The sequence below is a fragment of the Castor canadensis genome, chromosome 3 (genome assembly GCF_047511655.1).
Source record: "Castor canadensis chromosome 3, mCasCan1.hap1v2, whole genome shotgun sequence".
NCBI lineage: Eukaryota > Metazoa > Chordata > Mammalia > Rodentia > Castoridae > Castor > Castor canadensis.
In genome coordinates, this window is record NC_133388.1 from 7,178,941 (window position 1) to 7,192,603 (window position 13,663).

Here is a 13,663-nt window from a genome sequence, read left to right on the forward strand (position 1 = left end):
GATATAAACAGGAAACCTTTTCTTTTTAAAAATCAGCGTGATGACTTATAAGCTCCTAGAAAGTATGGTATTACAAACAGAAAAGTGGAAACAATATTATGATTGATTCTTTCAGCCCTAAAGGAGCCTTCTCCACAAGCAAGGAGAACGGATAACAATTTTATTTATTTATTTTTCGGGTAGTACCGGGGTTTGAACTAAGGGACATGCCATTTGCTAGGGAGGCTCTCTACCTCTTGAGCTATGTCACCAGCCTGGGATGACATTAATTTTATGTATGACAAATCAAGTCATTAGTTGCAAGGGTGCACACACATAAACCATCTTTCCTGGTCCAACTAGTAGGTTCCTCGAATAAAGGCTTCACTATTTCTGCAGATCCTTACAATAAAGGATCTAAGTAATTTCCACAAGACTGACAAGTCTGAGCTAGGGGGATGGTGGAGGATGGGAATGTGTTCCAGTCCCTGAACTGCCATCTGGGGAGGGTTCAGGAGTGGCCTGCTCTCTCTGGCTGCCACCAGTCCTTTCCTCATGGTTTAACAGACCACATTCATGAAAACAGCTCCAAGTCAGATTCTTCTGGGGAAGAAATTTAAACTGCACAAGGCAAAATATTTTGGCTTTTAGATGGTCAATTTATAAAAATTAAGAATATTATAGGGGCTGGAGTTGCGGCTCAAGAGGTAGAGCACCTGCCTCATAAACAAAAAGTCCTGAGTTCAGACCCTAGTACTGCTCCCCACCTCCCAAAAGAATACAGTTATAGAAGAAGTAAAGCAGACGTATTTTCTAATAAGAATTTGAGTTTCCTTTCATGGACCATAGAATTAAATGATATTTGGAATGGAAAGAACTACAAAATTCATCAAGTGTAATTCCCTCTTTTTTACAGCTAAAACTTGGGGATCAGAGAAGTTAAATGACAGTTTCAACTTTGCTATTTAATAGATTTTTTTTAAAACTCAAAGTACTGTTAGTATTTAAGCATTTAGATTAAATCTAAGCAACAACAGTTAAACCGATAGATGAGTCCTTAATTATAAGTATCAAACTGAGATGATCGAGGGAGGTACACTGTTAAGAGAAAACTTAAAAATCAGCTGAAACTGCCTTTCCAAACATGTGAAACTATGTTTCTTGGTTATTTTGAGAGAAATGAGGCCATCGAAACGTACAACTTTGAGGCCAGGCACAATATGACTTATGGGCTAAGTTATACGTCTCTCTGTTCTTCCAAATCAAAAAAGGTTTTATTAGCATACCATCACATTCATTTGGGCAGTATTACCTGTCTTATGCTATAAGAGCAGAGATAAATAGCTGTGACAGAGACCATATGGCCCACAAAGCCTACAATATGAGCTGTCTGGTCCTTTTCAGAAAGAGCCTGGTAGCCGGTGCTGGTAGCTCATGCCTCTAATCCTACCTACTCGGAAGGCAGAGATCAGGTGAATGGCAGTTTGAAGCCAGTCAGGGCAAATAGTTCGTGAGACTCTATCTTGAAAATATTCAACACAAAACAGGGCTGGAAAAGTGACTCAAGTGGTAGAGTGCTTGCCTAGCAAGTGTGAGGCCCTGAGTTCAAATCCCAGTTACCCCGACACACCCATATACACACAAAGGAAACAGTCTGGTGATTCCTAGTCTGCATAACAGCACAATGCAATCATTAACAGATTTAATTTTCGAGTCAAAGCACCTAGGTCTCAATCTATGGCACACATGAAAGTTTGGGTAAGTTATTTAATCTTCCATACCCCAGTTTTCTATCTTTAGAAATAGGCTTAATACTCCTTAACCCCCAAGGCTGCTGTAAGATTTACATTAATATAAAGCACTTCTTCCAGTATCTGGCAAGTAATGATCAATCAATAATTATTAAGGACTGGTGGAGTGGTTCAGGTGGTAGAATGCCTGCCTAGCAAGTGGGAAGCCCCAAGTTCAAACCCTAGTACCACACACACAACAAAAAATAGTATTAATAAAGACAAAATTACATCACCTTTGTGCTTAAAACTAGCATATTAAAATGAGTCTTTTTAAACAATGGGTAAAGACTTTAAGTCAATAACAGATTAAATTATATTTGGTCTTGGCTTATGTAGGACAAATCTAAGTGAATTTTGGGACTGTAACACTCCTCTTGCTAAAAGCTCTGAAACTGTTTTTTTATGTGTGCATGTGAGACTGGGGTTTGAACTCAATGCTTTGTGCTTTGTCACAAAGCACGCACTCTACCACTTTAGCAAGGCCTCCAGTCCATTTTGCTCTGGTTATTTCTGGAGATAGCCTCAAGAAGTATTTGCCTAGACTGAATTCAAACTGAAATCCTCCAGATCTCAGCCTCCCAAGCAACTAGTATTAGAGGTAGGAGCCACTTGTGTCTAGCTGAAATGGTTTTAATTAATGCAATCACAGGTATCTTTGAAAGGCTCTAGATTTTTAACGTTCACCTATCAAAAGCCAAGGTTAAGAGTGAGACTGATGTCTCATTTACAATGCTTGAGGAGAGCCCATGGCTATCTGAAGCATAGTGCATAAGGCATGAAAGGTACTTAATAAATTTTTGTTGAACTGAGTAGCCAACCCAAGCTCCATCCAATGGACCTTATGAACATTCACAGAAGCAAACCCTTGTTTCCTTAAGAGTTTAGCAAGTAACTTTATTCAATTAACAAATTAAAGACATTTGAATTCATACCTGTCTAAATTTAGCTCTTGCTTCTTTTTCCTTCATTCGTCCATGTGCAACCAAATAGTCAAATACTTCACCTACAATTGAGAAAAATAAAAGTAAGCAGAAGTCCTACTTCTGAGCATTAGCCTTCTCTTAAATTGATAATGTTTCACTTTTAGCAATGATTTAATTTTTATTTTTTAATATAGATATGAAGTTAGTCAGGATTATGTGAAACAGGTTAAAGTTTAAAAGCATTTAAATTCACCAATATAATCTTTAAGCTGAGGAAAAGCCTTAAAATTTAAATTGTGGAGCTAGATGTAGCAGTACACACCTATAATTCCAGCACTCAGGAGGCTGAGGTAGGAGAATCTCAAGTTCAAGACCAGCCTGCGCTACACAGTAAGTTCAAGGCCAGCCAGGGGTATATGGTGAGACCAGTCTTTTAAAAAATTCGCCTATGCTTGTAAAGTTTTCATTTTAAAGGACATGTGTTTTCAATATGCTTCAACAAAAAATGAGCAATTTCATATTCTTTATTTGTGGAACCTAGACCTAAAGCAACGGTGATGATGATAATGGGACATGAATGTAAATGGGGTACTGTCTGGAGGGGGACAGCAGGAGAGGGAAAGGAAAGGATACTGAGGGGTGAACAAGATGGAAATATACTTTGTAAATGTACATAAAGACAGCATGATGAAACCCTCCAGACATTGTGTGGAAAAGGGAGGAGGAAGTTGAGTGCAGGAGACTCACGCCTGTAATCCTAGTTCCTTGGGAGACAGAGGTCAGGAAGATCATGGTTGGAGGCCACCCTGGGCAAACAGTTCATGCGACTCTATCTCGAAAACACCCAATATAAAAGAGGGCTGGTGGAGTGGCTCAAGTGGTAGAATGCCTGCCTAGCCAACTTAAGGCTCTGGTTTGAGCTCCAGTGCTCAAAAAAGTAAAGAGAGGAGGGAGAGGAGGAGTGGAAATATAATAGAGAGGGTAAACTTGTTCAAGGTACACTGTATGCAAGTAAGGAATTATCACAATGAAATAAACAGTTAAATAAATAAACAGGTAAAAAAAATCTTGAGCAATGAAATACAGTTACAATGGATTAAGTTATTTGTGTTAAGAGGATGTCTTTCCTGTAGGATTATGACCACATGGCATTTCCTAAGTACATTCATTCATTCAATAAGTATTTACTCAGTGCCTATTAACTGCCAGGCACTGTTCCTGGCTCTGGAAAAATGCAGCAGTGAACTCATCAAAGCCCTTTTCCCCATGGAGTTTGCCTTCTAGCAGGGGAGAAAGACAATGAACAAATATGCAGTATGTCAGGACTGTGGGCACTGTGCAGGAAAAGGGGGAAAAAAACCAGGAAGAATGTGTGTCAACCTGTTTACTTGCACTCTGCTGACTACCTAAAGGAGGGGACAATGTTGTTCAAATGGGAGTCTACAGTAAGTAAAAGAAAACAGCAAGGGAGCCATGGGGCTGGAGAGAGCAAGAGGCAGAGTGGCAGGCAAGGATATCCTGAAGAGTCCTGAAGGCTTTAGGAAGGGCTCTGGCTTTACTCTAAAGGAAATTAAGTAGAAAAGAGGAGGAGGCCAGGTGCTGGTGGCTCACACCTGTTACTTAGGAGGCAGAGATCAGGAGGACTGCAGTTTGAAGCCAGCCTGGGCAAATGGTTTTCAAGACCAAAAAAAAAAAAGGGCTGGTGGAGTGGCTCAATCAGTGGAGCACTGTCTAGCAAGTGGGTTACTGCCCCCCAAAAAAGGGAATGACTAACTTCTTGAAAGGATCACTGGCCACTAGAAGAGACAGTAGTTAGGATGAAGGAAAAGGATAGGGGGACCCACTAGGAGACCTGTGCAATAATTAATCAAGCATGCAAGTGACTGGGTCAAGTGTGGGATGCTCAATGGTAGTGAGCAGCGGGCTCAGGACAAGAAGCTGGTGATGCCAAAAGAAGTATGCTGATTCTAATTAACAATTCACACAGTATTGCCCAAAAAGAAAAGAGAAGGGACACCTAAGGGAATATAGTATTGGTGTGGCTGTTTATGAACTTAGAATAAAGAAACATCATCTCTGAAATTCACAGAAAACTATACTCATTTAGAGAATTAGATGGAAAATGTTTTTGGGAAAGAAACACATCTTTATACAAGTAAGAAATATGTATTCATCAGCTTAATGACAACATTAAACTGAAATATTCTGATACTTAAAAATTCATTCTGAATTACATATATCTATGAGTTTTACTAAACTTTTTTTTTTTTTTTGAGACAAGGTCTCACTATGTAGCCCAGGCTGGCCTCAAACCTGTGATCTTTCTGCCTCAGCCCACAAAGTGCTAAAATTTCAGGTGTGTCACCATGCCTGGCTCTGACTTTGAAACTTTTTTTTTTTTTTTTTTTTGTATTACTGAAGCTTGAACTCAGGCCCTCTTTGTGTGTGTGTGTGTGTGTGTGTGTGTGTGTGTCTTTTTTCAAGGTAAGGTCTTGTGAACTATTTGCCTAGACTGGCTTCGAACCTCAATCCTCATGATCTCTGCCTCCTGGGTAGCTAGGATTACAGGCATGAGCCACTGGTGCCCGACAAGACTTTTAAACCTTAACCCTAACTCTGAATAAATTTTTAAAAGTTTTTTAAACCTGCACTGTAAGCTATTTTGAATAAATAAATTTTAAGTAATGAATGGGCAAAAATATTTCCATGTATCACTTGATTGTACAAGAATCTTTAAAAACGCACTACACATGTTAATTTACCCTACATGGTACACTTAACTCTGATGAATTATGAGATAAACTGTCAGCTCAGTAAAGTGTTAGCCTTTTCTTTTAATTTTATTTAGAGACAGGGTCTTGCAATGTATTCGATGCTGGCCTCAAACTCTCAATAGTTCTGCCTCTACCTCCCAAGCACTAGGATTACAGGTGAGCACCACCACACCTGGCTTACTGTCAGCGTTTTCTAAGTGAATAACCATTCTACTGCAGGAAAGCAAGCAATGTAAAACAAGTGGTTAATAAGTGAAAACAACTAAAGATGTGTGCATATTTACAGAAAGTAGTTTGACTTGAAAAGCACTAGTGGATGTAAAGCCCATTTATTGTTGTAGAGAACATAGATAATGGTGTCAATCTCCCAACATAATTAAACTATTTTTATACATTCAAATGCAATATAAATCTCTTACAAGATGTGTGGGACCATAAAGCAACTCACAATTACTAAGTTATAAACCAGGAATCCAACTTATAAGCTAGGAATTCAACCCAGATTTCTCTCTTCTATTAAAAACATTAAAACTTAGATTAAGCAGCTAAACTGAAAACCCGTAAAGGTTACTAAGAGAAAAAAAAGAGCAGTCAGGGTTGAATGCAAGGGCAATTAGAAAGTACCTGGTTCTAGTTCAGGTCCTACAATCAACTGAGCCTTTGGCACATGACAACTTTTTTTGTGCTTTAATTTCATTTGTAAAAAATAGACAGCTGCCTTGGATAATTTCTAAGGAAGATTTGTTTGTAATTCTAAAATTCTACAACTATAGCAAGTCAAAAGGTACCTAGCTAGGAAGGAGGGTAATCAATTTAATGAAACTTTTGTCATTCCTATGTGCTGTAGATAGTATTTTGCTGAGCTGATTAAAACACACAGCCCATCCCAGGCAGTAAACCACCACCCCCATCCTTAAGTTATAATGCTGAGAGCTAGGTAAGCACACCCACTATAAAGCTCAGTCAGCCAAATATATTATTTGTCAGGTCACACAGCCAGTTAGGGCTAGCTGTATTCGCCCCATGTCTGTCTTTTCCAAATCTCATCTTCTTTCTACTAAATCTGGGTAATCCTTAGATGTTTTTGTGTTGCCCCTATGTAAGAGTAATCTCTAGGACTTGGTCCCCTAAAATAGATAGTAACAGAAAGCAGTGACAGACTGACAGATCAGAGGGGCTAGATGCTATCAGAAGGCTGGGCTCTATGACTGGCAGCTGTAGACCACTGTGAGTCTTCTTGGCCATTCATTCCCTCAAAAGTGCAAAAGCCACATAACAGAGACATTGTGAAGACCATGGAGGCTAGGCAGAGCAAGCACCTCAAACACTGGAGGCCACACAAACCAGGAGGTTATGAACAACTGTGTTGTTTGCCCATGGGATGACCAGAGTATTGGAACTCTGTGAAGATTTTGGTTCTGCATTAACCCTCAGCTCTTCCTACTGCTCCTTAAGTTTGAAAATCCCAACTAAATTTCCAAAGTAGACATTTAAAATATTAAACACACAACTAATGATCAATTAGGAGTATGAAAGAGTGGTGTCAGCGGTGTACATACTATAATACATTCTTTCCCATGACAGGCTTACAGCCTTTCAATGGTTAACTCACAACATGAGGTTTTGATTAAACTTTCTCCCTCCAGGTTTTGCAACCTGGATCAAAGAACTAATGATAAAACAAAACTAGATCCTGTAGAGTACAACAGCGTATGTCTCCAGGAGTTTATAACTTCACAAATGTAGTATAATTCGTATTTGTCGAGTGTCTGCTATGCACCCGCATGGTGCTAGAGGCAAGGAACATGAAAAGATGACCAGGAAAGCTTCTGTCCTCCACAGTAAGTGAGGTCCCAAACTAAAAGCCCAGCCACCCTCAACACTCAAGTGAGAATCTTTATGAAAGAGAGTAACAGCCAGGTACCAGTGACTCATATCTGTAATCCTAGTTACTCGGGAGGCTGAGATCAGGAGGATCACTGTTCAAGGCCAGCCCTGGCAAATAGCTTGAGAGACCCCATCTCCAAAATAACCACTGCAAAACTGACTGGAGGTAAGTACCTGTTTTGCAAGTACAAAATCTCGAGTTTAAACCTTAGTCACAACCTTAAAAAAGAAAAGCAGCTATACATGCACTTCAGAAAGTATCTAACCAAGTGGAATGGCTTTAGCCTATAATCCTGGCTACTCAGGAAGCAGAGATCAGGACAGCCAGGGTTTGAGACCAGCCAGGGCAAAAAAAAAGTTCACAAGCCCCTATATCAACCAATAAAAGTTGGGTGTGGTACCGCACTCCTGTCATCCCAGTTATACAGGAAGCATAAATAGGATTATAGTCCAGGCAGGTCTTCGCATACATTCTAGATCCTATTCCTAAAATACATAAAGCAGAAGGGCTGAAGATATGGCCCAAATGGCACAGTGCTTGCCTGGCTATCATAAGCCTCTGTGTTCAAACCCCAGTACCGCCCCTCCCACTTCCCAAAAAAAAAAAGAGAGGGAGAGAAAGAGAAAATATCTATATTTTAACAATCTTGTAGGCAAATAACTATTAGTTGTTAATCTTTGTTTCAAGGAAAATACAGTTACATGTGTTACAACACATCATTTTTGGCCTTTGGAAAGATGGACATCAATGACATTAAAATTTGATAAAGAAAAGCATCTAAAATGCAATACACATTTATTTTCAACACACTAAAACATTAATCTAAATACTTGGGATAAACAAAATATATACACACACACACAAATACATACAAACAATGGAATAACTTTGAAGATGTTATGCTAAGTGAAATAAGCTAGGCACAAAAGGACAAATACTCTATGATTCCATTATGTTTGGTATCTAAAGTAGTCAAATTCAGAGACAGAAAGTAGAATGGTGGTTGCCAGGAGCTAAGGAAGAGGGAACTGGGCAGTTAGGGTTTAATGGGTACATAGCTTCAGTTTAAGAAAATTTCTGGAGATGGATGGTGATGAGGGTTGCACAACAATGTGAATGTGCTTAATGCTACTAAACTGTATGCCTGAAAATATTTCAAATGGTAAGTTTTCTGTGATGTCTATTTTACCACAATGCAAAGAGCCAAATACTTAGGTATTTTCAGTTAATAATAACAACAGTGAAATACTACAACCCACAGAATTGCTAAGAATCAACTTTTCTGACTCTTACCTAGTGTATTATGACTCTGGATGTTAGGGATTTGTTTTTGCTTTTTGGTGATACTTGGGGTTGAACTCAGGGCCTCACACTTGCTAGGCAGGCACTGTGTCACTTGACACAGCCCTGACTATGGATGTTAAATGAAACCTTAACAATTATCCATATGGGTAATTTGGCTGTGCATTCTTCTGAAAGGAAAAAAAAAAAAACCCAATATAAATAAATGTGCTTACCTCCACTTGCATATTCCATGATTAAGTAGAGTGTTTTTTCAGTTTCAATGACTTCAAACAACTTCACTGGGAGAGCAGAAAGGATACAAGAAAAACAAGAAACAAATGTCTATGCACAAACTATGCACATAAAAACTCTATGAAAAGCAACTTTTTCTCTGTTAAAAACCTTTGAAGTGCTAGCCCTCCAAAAAATGTTTAGGGATTTTTTTTATAGTATCTTACAACAACAGAAAAGATTTTATAAAAGCAAAGAATTCCATAAAAATAAAGATTATTTCTTGGTGCTCAGCATGCTGTTTGCATTCTAGCCAAGTGTATTATGTTTTCACTTTCCCTATCCTTGCTACTGCCCTTGATGGTGTCTGTGTTGGCAAACTGCCCTCTCATCAGCTCACCGGTCTCTCACTTCTCTCAGCTGGCAGAGATGGTCCATATCTATACAAAGACTCCTGCAAGTACAAGCCCATTTACTCATCACCATAGCTTTAAGGGGGTGATTACCTGAGACCTTTGTTGTTTGGAGAACTTATTACAACTCTCAAAGAACAAGGTTCCTTTGTTACTATTCTGAGTGCAGAAATGGAAGGAATTAGAAAGGATTATATGGCAACTAGTTGGAAAGAATTTTTGTGTGTGGGACTGGAGTTTGAACTTGGGGCTTTGTACTTGCAAAGCAGACACTACTGCTTGAGCCACATCTCCAGTCCATTTTGCTCTGGTTATTTTGAAGATGGGGTCTTGTGAACTACTTGCCTAGGCTGGCCTAGATTCTCGATCCTTCCAATCTCAGCCTCCCAAGTGGCTAGGATTACAGGCATGAGCCACTGCCAACCAGTAAGAAATATGTATTTGATTTTAAAATGAAACTGAAGTGAATTTCTGAAGCTATCAAGTCGCCATTTTGGTTATCTATTTTATTTTGTTAATACTTCCTTTAAAATTAAGTTTACCCAGAAAAGGAAGGGGTTGCTAGTCCTTTACACTGTAGATGGTTTTCTAATGCTTTAGTAGAGTATTAGGTCAAACAAAGCACTTGGCACAGTAGTCAATAAATGTTTGTGATGAACTGGTAAATAAAATTCTCAGAGGATTCCTCAGACTCTATGTTCCTACTATCAAGAAAAGCTACTTAAGAAAGTTAAGGCATATGTGTTGGTAAACTAGCAACATAAAAATGAAATCCTTCTAATATTCCAGAGTAAATATTAGCTCTTCTAAGAAAAAATTTCAATGCAATATGATTTTTTATGTGCATGTGCAGTTCTGGGGTTTGAACTCAGGGCCTTTGCTTGCCAAGCAGGCACTCTACCACTTGAGCCATGCCCCAACCCCTTTTTGCTTTAGGTATTTTTCAAATAGGGTCTCTCATTTATTCCTGGGCCTCCAGACCTGAACTGAAATCCTATTTATGCTTCCAGCATAGCTGAGATGACAGATGCAAGTTGCCATGCCCAGCTTTTACTGACTGAGATGGGGGTCTCAAGAACTTTTTGCCCTGAGCCGACCTGAGACCAGTCTTCCCAATCTCCACTCTGCAATCTGGATTTTTAAAAATTTCAATCAATATTAAAAAAAAGACATTTATTAAGTATACAACTCTGAATCAGGGTACAATTGAAATAATTAAAAGATAAAAAAAATGTTTAGCTAGTTCTAGGGCTCAAGGTAAAGCATTTATCTAGCAGTCTTTGGTTCAAGCTCTGGCACTGCATTAAAACAAAAAAAGTTCTAGAGGCAGAGGTCAGGAGGATCATGGTTAAAAAAACAGCTCCAGCAAATAGCTCATGTGACCCTATCTCAAAAAAAAAACCAACAGGAAAAAAAAAAATAGAGCTGGCAAAAAACCCCAGCACTGCCAAAAAAATCAATCAATCAATCAATCTATCTAGGACTGGAGGCATGGCTCAGGCAGCAGAATCCCTGCCCTAGAAAGTGTGAAGCCCTGAATTTAAATCTGAGCACCATCCCCCCCCCAAACACAAAAATGAAAAAAATTCTAGAAAGTAGAGATAAAAAAAAGTATTTTTTGGGTGAAAAGTTGTTGGAACTCTAAAATCTAGAGTTGGCAGACTAACCTCAAAGGGCTGAAATGAAAAGTAAAGAAAGAAGGTTTTCTTCCATTACATTTCTTTTTTTTTTTTTATTGTTGTGCTGAGGGTACATTGTGGCATTTTCAAAAGTTCTTACAATATATCAAATATATCATAACTGAATTTACTACCCCTTCCATCATTCTCCTTTATCCCCCGACCCCCAATCATTATTATATTTCTTTTTGTCTATCTTTTCCTCCATTTTATTTAATATACCCTGATATCAGAATGATGGCTTGGTAGCATTTTTCTTCATACTCGTACATAAAACAATAATGTTTTTTAAATGATGGGATGAAATAGGGTATAAGCTCTATTTAAAAGCCTTTTCCCTCCTGTGGTTGCACATTATTCTTCTATTCTTGTCCCTGAAGAATACCCCTCTCATTTACTCTGGAAATAATATTTTCAGAATGCAGTAACTATTAACTATAACTTTATAAAAATGCAGTTATATTAAAGAGCCCTATTATATGTGAGATCATAAGTATTCATTTAGATAAATTACAACAGGGTCAGTATTAAGTAACTGATATTTCATCTTTGTCCTACAATTAGTGTAAGGGTAGGACCATGTCTCTTCCTCATCTTCAAACACCTAACACAAAGCTGTGCACACAGAGGACACATAAAACAAATCAAAACTTTAAATACAATTCCTATAAAAATTCAATTTGATAGCAAGTATCCTACCTTTTAAATGCTGCTTTGTACAAGTATTTCTTAGGAACACAGTCACAGCAAAAAGAAATATATCTTTGAAAATTTTAACTCTGACTGGGTATATAGTTCCATTCTTTGTATCTACTAATGAGATACAATTATATTTTCTAATACACTAAAAAATTAGAAAGTTATATTCAGTCTGATTGTAGATGTTTCTACGGCATTAAAACTTTAAGTTCAAATGCTTAATACCTAACCTTTTGACTGGGCTTCAGTAATTTCCGAAGGCTAACACAAATGATCAATAATGTGAGTGTACATGCACGTGTTTTATTAAAAGTGTACCTGGACTGGGGGAGGGAAGGAATATCCTTCTATCACCTCAAGAATACATATTTAACTTTATGACATACTTTCATGAATACATTTAGACCCCAAATTATTTAAGAAAGCAGAAAGTACCTATGTTTGGATGATTTAAAATCTTCATTATTCTTACTTCTCTGAAGAGCTAAAAAAAAAAAAAAAAAAAAAAAAAAAAAAAGACAATCCCCCCAACATAAGTTATTATACAATATACTCCACTGTTAACAACATAAATTAAAATTTTCTCTTAGATAACTGGTTCACTGCTAATGTTTATTATCCCATTTCTAAGAATAACATCAAAGTCTGTAGTAACTTTAAAGTAGGTTTATAACCTATTACCAAATAGTATTCCCAAAATGATTCCATTTACAGAAAACAGCAGTGGTTCCAAGGAGGAAAGTACTGCACTCTGAATTTTATGTTTTTTATCTTAAAAACATAGGCATGTGAAGAAACCTGTCTACACTCTTTAAGGATGAGAGATAGTATGCACAAAAGAGAGACCTGCTGTCCATGCCAATCCACCAGCTAATTCAGCTTTATTAGCCAACTCAGGTGAGACTTTAGGATGAAGGGCCCAACGAGGATAGGCAGAGTTGCCCAGCCACCCCACAGAGTAAGAGAAGAAGTAAAGTTCAGTGGCAGAAACACATGCTGGCACTTCAGAGGGGAAGATGTCTGTCATTACAGCCTGGGTTAACAGAACCCAGAAACCAGAGTTGTAGAGGTCATTTCATTCAGCCTCTTCCAAGGAAGTGCTATCTTTCTGGGGAAAATAAGCCAGAACCCAGTCTTTTAGCACCCTGGATACTACAGCATATAGGAAGCAAGAACTGTGAAAGGCTTAGAAGAGAATCAGTAGACACTGTGGAAAGGTAGTTGGTGAGAACTCCACAGGCATTTCACCACACCTATCCTGTTCTCTTGTCTAACCAAGAGTTGAATCAACAGCGAGGGCAGATGGCCATAGGCAGGTTTCGACATATAACCAAATCACAGAACTTAAAGAGACATAAATCTGAATACCCTGTCCTACCTAAAACGTTGTTGTTGTTTTTGATGGTACTGTGGTTCGAACTCAGGGCCTCACACTTGGTAGTCAGTTGCTCTACCACTTGACCCACTCCGTCAGCCCATTGTTTTTAAAGGCAGGTGCGCTTTCGTCTCCAGCGTAAGTACTTCCTGTTGTTACCGTGATTATTCTTACATTTTGTGTTTTGAATTGATAAGATGGCACCCACATCCCTGACAACCATTCAAGCTTGAGGGGTTTTTTTGGCTTTCCTCTGTCAAGTTAACATAGAAATGGCATTTTCCAATCCACTATAGTTGAATCTGTAGCTGTAATTTGGATCTCCCAATTGTTTTGACAGTGACTAAATTAGAAGGCCTCCAAGATGGACACCGTATCAATCCACTTTAGAAATCTCCACTAAGAATGAGGCCCTTACCATGGTCTGGAACCATGCAGCCTCTACTTGATCCCTCCAACATCAGCCAGGCACCTTTTCATTACAAAGACATTCTGAGTTCTTTTAGGTCTCTTCTTTTTATCCAAGTCTTAGACAGGTTTTCAGAAACAATCTAAGTAAATCTCTTTGTTTTATATCACACCTATCTCCTCACTTCTTCCATAGGAAGTCATTCAAGTAGTGTCA

General features: G+C 38.4%; 1 protein-coding gene across 12 annotated transcripts in view; it reads right to left on the reverse strand.

The window, feature by feature from the left end:
• Window positions 1–13,663, reverse strand: part of Mark3 (microtubule affinity regulating kinase 3) — a 119,578-nt gene that overhangs the window by 30,823 nt on the left and 75,092 nt on the right. For 8 of the 12 annotated variants that reach the window (XM_074067090.1, XM_074067087.1, XM_074067092.1 and 5 more), the window contains 3 exons: window positions 12,099–12,147; window positions 8,875–8,940; window positions 2,705–2,775 (listed from right to left, as the gene is read on the reverse strand). In XM_074067090.1, coding sequence (XP_073923191.1) covers window positions 2,705–2,775; window positions 8,875–8,940; window positions 12,099–12,147 — 186 coding nt within the window. The remainder of the gene's footprint in view (window positions 1–2,704; window positions 2,776–8,874; window positions 8,941–12,098; window positions 12,148–13,663) is intronic. The other 4 variants (XM_074067094.1, XM_074067095.1, XM_074067097.1 and 1 more) reach the window with 2 other exon arrangements.